The sequence below is a fragment of the Geospiza fortis genome, unplaced genomic scaffold (assembly GCF_000277835.1).
Source record: "Geospiza fortis unplaced genomic scaffold, GeoFor_1.0 scaffold1226, whole genome shotgun sequence".
Taxonomy (NCBI): Eukaryota; Metazoa; Chordata; class Aves; order Passeriformes; family Thraupidae; genus Geospiza; species Geospiza fortis.
In genome coordinates this window covers 65051-71166 of record NW_005054711.1, presented here as the reverse complement: position 1 = coordinate 71166, position 6116 = coordinate 65051, and the positions used below count along the sequence as shown (strand labels likewise).

The 6116-nt window shown below is 42.8% G+C and overlaps 1 protein-coding gene across 2 annotated transcripts in view; it reads left to right on the top strand.

Moving 5' to 3' along the window:
* Positions 1–6116, top strand: part of SLC6A1 (solute carrier family 6 member 1) — a 21827-nt gene that overhangs the window by 9476 nt on the left and 6235 nt on the right. For both annotated transcript variants that reach the window (XM_005430929.2, XM_031065235.1), the window contains 4 exons: positions 224–336; positions 2884–3015; positions 4353–4455; positions 5752–5852. In XM_005430929.2, coding sequence (XP_005430986.1) covers positions 224–336; positions 2884–3015; positions 4353–4455; positions 5752–5852 — 449 coding nt within the window. The remainder of the gene's footprint in view (positions 1–223; positions 337–2883; positions 3016–4352; positions 4456–5751; positions 5853–6116) is intronic.

The window sequence follows — 6116 nt, the reverse complement described above, 5'->3', positions numbered from 1 at the left end:
GAACCCATCCAGTGCTCTGCTGGTTGGCTTTTGTGTGTATTTATTATTTATTGTTTTTGGTTTTGGCTGGTTCATTTTCAAAGCCAGGCGCTTGCAGTGCCCTGGTGGTCAGGGAGCAGTGAACACAGAAATCCCTGCTCAGGGGCTGCATCCAGAGCCCAGCAGAGGGAGAATCCCAGCCCCAGCCCTGCCACTGATGCTCTGTCTCCTGTCTCTCCCCCAGGCCCTGGACTGGCATTTCTGGCTTACCCAGAGGCAGTGACACAGCTGCCCATCTCCCCTTTGTGGGCAATACTCTTCTTCTCCATGCTGCTCATGCTTGGCATTGACAGTCAGGTAAAACTGGGGTAGAAACCAATAAAAATACAGATTTTCTGCCACTGGGTGGAACCAGGTTTGATATTTTTATTTGTATTTTATTTATTTCTATTTGGATTCTTTATTTTATAAATTAGGATTTATGTAATAATTTAGGATTATTTATTTTATAATTTCGGATTCATTATTTTATAATTTACAATTTATTTAATAAATTAGGATTATTTCTTTTTTATTAGGATTTTTAATATATGTAATCCTGCAGTTCTTCAGTGTATATTAAGATTACTTATTTTATAATTTAGGATTTATTTAATAATTTAGGATTATTTCTTTTATAATTTCAAATTCATTATTTTATAATTTAGAATTTATTTAATAAATTAGGATTATTTCTTTTATATTAGGATTATTTTATATTATGATTTTTTATATATTTAGCTTTTGTATTTTTCATATATTTGTAACCCTGCAGTTCTTCAGTGTATAACTCTAAACTCAGCGTGTCAGGTGCTGCTTTCCCATTCTGGTCAGGCCCAACAACACCACAGGGCTCCCCCTGTGCTCTCCACTGCCAGCTGGAAGTGGGGCAGGATGGTCCCTGGAATAATCAAATAAAGAATAGGAGGCACTCAGGAAAGACTGAGTAAAAAAAATGATGCTTGAACACCTTTGCTCTTTTATGAACTGTTGGAAGCACATGAAAAATGGGCAGGAAATTTATTCTGCAGGCAAAAAGGAGCTTACCTGTGAAATATTCCCAGTTAAATCACAGTGTTAAAAATACCTGTGCAGTGTTCAGCTGTGTAGGAGACACTGGGATATGTTTTACAAGATTTGGATGCCACAGGCATTTCTGAAGAGCAACTCCAGAACTCACCACTGGAGCAAAAAGACACAGCACACATTTCATTTTAAGATCTGGAGTTAATTCAGTGGGCAGTGGGATGGTTACTGAGGATATTCTGGGTTTTGATGTGCTCTGAAATCACTTCCCAAAGGAAAGGATCACCAATTTATTAGTTCAGGACATACTGAAGCTCTGGGTGGGATCTGACAACTGGAAATGAAGGAGGAGGCTCAACCCTGGGGTTTGCAAATCCAAGATATTCTGAGTCTAGATTAAACTGTTAATAATTTAAGACATGGAATCATTAGAAATGTTGACTGTGACACAAATAAAAAAGCACAGAGCATGAGAGAAAGCCCTTTAGAAATAACTCTGTCCAACAAAACCTTTTGTTAATCAGTGCTAATTTTAATACAGAGAACAGCCCCAGTGGCAGCGCTCAGGACAGCACCCTGCCTTATTTACAAGGAATACTTGGAGGATTTGGTCAGGGAAGTCCCCCCTGGCTGCTGAACTCTTGGATCATTGTTAGGAGCCCAGTCCTGGGCAGATGTGTTAATTTACCTGCAGTCAGCTGCAGTTGGCAAAGCAGCAGCTCCCAGTCCCTAGCACAGCCCTCCCAGCATGTGAAGGAATGTGGGATTTACTGCCTTAGCACTGGACCAGTTTCCCAGGAGAGAAAATCCATCATTTGCTACAAATCCAAGCTGACTTCAGTCTGTGAACACAAAAAGACCAAGAGGATATTATCCTAGGAGATGAAAGGAAGTTGAAAATTTACACTTTTTATTTCTTTGTTTTTCAGTGAGCTTCAGGCTTGACATTAAAACCCACTGCTCAATCTGGGGGGGAAAATGCTGTGAAAAATTGGGTCAAAAATATTCTTGAAAGCATTTGTCTCTAGGCAACTAACAGCTGAGGAAGGTGGTCTAATATTATTAAAAGGAAAATGTATCTACAGGCTGTCATGCTCTCTGCATTTTCTGTCTGTCACTGAAACATTTCATCCACTCTCATTTACAGGAGCTGTAACCATTGGTTGAATTCTACTTGCTCTGCTGAAAATTAATAAAACTTTACTCACCTTCTGGTTTTCATATTTCAGCCACCATAATGACATTTATCTGAATATAAACACACAGAGGGATTCTGGAGCGTGGCCATTTGGAGGACACAGCCTCAACAAAAAATGTTTTCTGGGGATACAGAGAATATTTGATTTATTACATATGAGAATCATATGAGAATTTTAAACCTTCTGCATGAAGCATCAATCTGGTTAGATATTCTCTGTGTGTTGGCTTTCTTGTATCACATAAAAAAGAAGTTTATTTTGTAAATCACATAAAAAAGAAGTTTATTTTGTAGGATTGAGGGATGAAAGCCCTCAACTGAAGGTTTATCATCTTTATTACAAAATAAAAAGAGCAGTTCCTGTTCACAGAGCGAAAGCAACAGTTCATAGCTTAGAATTTTGAGTGTTCCTCGAGCTGGAAACCTTTTTGCACAGATCTCTTTAGACAGAACCAAGGATATTCAGGAGCAGAGCTTCCGCTGCAGTCAAGTGAATTTTCACTTCTCGCTGGACGGCTGCAGCCTCAGGCCAGCCAAAGGTCCAATCACAAACTGCTCCCCAAAACTCCATGCTGGGCTCTGCAGTGTGTTCTGTGTCCAGCTGGGCTCTGGAGTGTGTTTTGTGTCCCTTTTCCCTGCAGTTCTGCACCGTGGAAGGGTTCATCACTGCCCTGGTGGACGAGTTCCCCAAGCTGCTGCGCAACCGCCGCGAGCTCTTCATCGCCGTGGTGTGCATCGTGTCCTACGTGATAGGGCTGTCCAACATCACTCAGGTACTGCTCCCTGGGGCTGCCTCTGCCCTGCTGCAGTGTTTTCCCTTCCCCAGCCCAGCCAGCGATCTCTGCCAGCCCCGGGATTGTCAGGGATTGGCGCTCGCCAAGGTTTGGGCGGTTAAAGCGTAAACGCCCTTAAGATTTTAGCTTTCATATTTTTATTTGTATTTATCATTTATATTAATATCATTTCTTTTATACTAGGATTGTTTTGCTTTTATATATTTTGCTATTGTGTTTTTTATATATTTGTACTCCTGCAGTTCTTTAGTGTAAACTCCAAACTCCACACCCAGTGTCAGCTCCAGCTTGCCTGAAGATGTTGCTCACATTAACTCAAAGTGGTGTTGGCTGAGCAGCCAGTCTCAGGAGCTGCATGAAGTGGCAGTGCCTGCTTTTATCCCTGCTCTGTGTGCTCCTGCTTGCTGGGACTGCCTCACACAGAAATCACACGTGTGGGAGGGGAAAAAACACAGCACAAATCCCCCTTGTAGCTGATATTTACTGCAAATCAAGCAGCAGCTTCCTGAGTGTCAGTGGCAATGATGCCTTGGCTTTTTAGCTTTTATAGATTTAATTTATTTGTACTCTTGCAGTTCTTTAGTGTGTAACTCCAAACCCCACATCCAGTGTCAGCTGCAGCTTTCCCATTTTGGGCAGACACAACAATTCCTCTCCAGGCCTGGCAATCAAGGACACCTCACTGCCTCAGGGCCCAGAGATGGAAACAAAAGGGACTTGGGGGGAGCAAACTTGGGGTCAATGACTTCATTACCTGGAGCTGGAATTGGCAGATGAACCCCAATGTGCAAATGGACCAAACTTATAAAAATATAAAAACCTGTGAAACATTGTCCATTTTGGGTGTAGCCCCTGGGGGGCTTAATCTGCCCTAAATGTACCTGCAGGCCCCTCAATAAACAGAACTGCTTTTTATTCCTTTAATTCTGTCTGGCTTCTGTTTTTAGGTAGCCCCAAAAAGGCCCTACCTGGGTGTCCCCTGCAGGGCTCAGGGGACAGCAAAATGCATATCCCCACATTCCTACGGTCCAAAAAGTGGCAGCTGGAGATGTTGACTTTGCAAACTGCTTGAGGGAAATGATTAATGATTAAATTATGATTAAATTATCAAATAAAGAGCAATAAACAAATTGAAACTTTTCAGTTTAAACAGCAGCAATCTTAATTTTGTCAGGATTGACCTCAAGCCTTAAAAAAAATTAACCTGTTTAATTTACACTAATAGGCCCCTAACCTACCCACTGCTGCTAGTTTGTATGTTACATTTTGAAGCTGGAGGCCTTGCTCGATTTTTTATTCTTTCTTTTTCATTTCAGGGTGGAATCTATGTGTTTAAGCTTTTTGACTACTACTCTGCCAGTGGAATGAGTCTCTTGTTCCTTGTATTCTTTGAGTGCATCTCGATATCCTGGTGCTATGGTAAACAGCCTGTTTGTGTTTTCTCCTAAGCTTTGCACACCCTGGGGATAATTCATCCTCTGATCCATGGTTGATGTGCATGTGCTGGGGGTGGAACTGAAAGTGGCCTTGGTTTCTGTGGATATAATTCAAAGCTGGCTTCTGGAAGGGGTGGCTGCCTTTTAAACACCCTACCTAGCGGCCTGGGAGCCATGAAGAGTTTCAGGAATATTAAAAGGGTGACATTCCATCTCTTTTCCTGTCTCACTCCCTTGGGAAACCTGGATCTTCAGAGCTGTTGGGTACATATTGCCTCAGGGCTCTTGGGATTTGCAATATTTCGTTTTTCCAGAAATTCTCTCACTCCAGGGTCCTGCAGTGAGCCAGGCTCCCTGGTCAGTGAGGGAATAATCACCTTAAATATCCAGAACCTGGACTGGCAGTCTCTGGCTCTGAGGATTAATGGGTCTGTGGGATGTTGTCACAGAGCATTTTTGACCTCAGAGCTGTGTCAGCTCCTCTGAGGAGCTGCTCCATCACCACTGAGGCACTCCAGCTGCTCCAGGGGCTTCCTGCTGGATTTCAGTGGGCCTGAGAGGATGGAACAGCATTTGACAGGGGAGCAGCACTGCTGGAGAACCCAGCAAATGGAAAAACACACCAAAACTCTCCCAGAAATCACAGAATATTCTGAGCTGGAAGGGACCCCACTAGGAGATTAAGTGGATGGTCCACACAGGGCTTGGAATTGTCAGCTCCAGGCTCTGGAAGAGATCAGAGCCATAAATTGGTGACAGAATCATGAAGATCAGATCATGAAGAAACCAGAGCCATGAACTGGTGACATGCACAGCTTGGGGAGGCTGGTGGGGAGCAGCAGCAGCAGGAGAGCCCCTCTGATTACAGCTCCACTCCTGCCCATCCATGGTGGGCACTGCAACAAAGCTGGTCAATGCTGGGATGGATTGGGGGGTTTATAATTGTAAAATACACCCTAAATTTCTCATCCTAATATGACCTAGAGTTGAAATCAGTCAAGGGTGTTTCTTGCATCTGACCTTCCCAAGCAACTTCCTCATTTGGCATGGGAATAAGTTTGCTGGTCTCTATTTAATTAATTATGATGTGGAAGAGTGAGAACAGGTGATTTTTGGTGCTTTTGAGCTTGCACACTTTTTGCCTTGAGGAAAAGTTGAGATCTCTGTAGAGCTTCCAAATATAATCATAATTTATGACTATATCTCTCAGAACCCCTGAGCTTCCCATCAACTCCACTACCTGATATGTTTCTGTGCTGTTTCTTATTTCTTCACCCAGGTGTTAATAGATTTTATGACAACATCCAAGAGATGGTGGGATACAGACCCTGCATCTGGTGGAAACTCTGCTGGTCCTTTTTCACTCCTATCATTGTGGCAGTAAGGAACAAACTTTTATTCTCTGGTTGAAAGGCTGTAAATGAGTGGCCTGGGTGCTGCAGCCTTGTGGTTTCCAGCCCCACAGGTTCATATTAGTTCTGCCCTCACTCCTTTTTTAAGGATTTGAGCAATCCCATTGAAGGCAATAGGCAAAAAGCAGTGTCATTCCAGGAAGATTGTGCCCCAAAAAGAGAAGCCAAGGTTTTTATTAGACCTCTGGAAATGTTCAAGAGGTTGATTGGCAGAGTCAGAAAACTGTAGGGA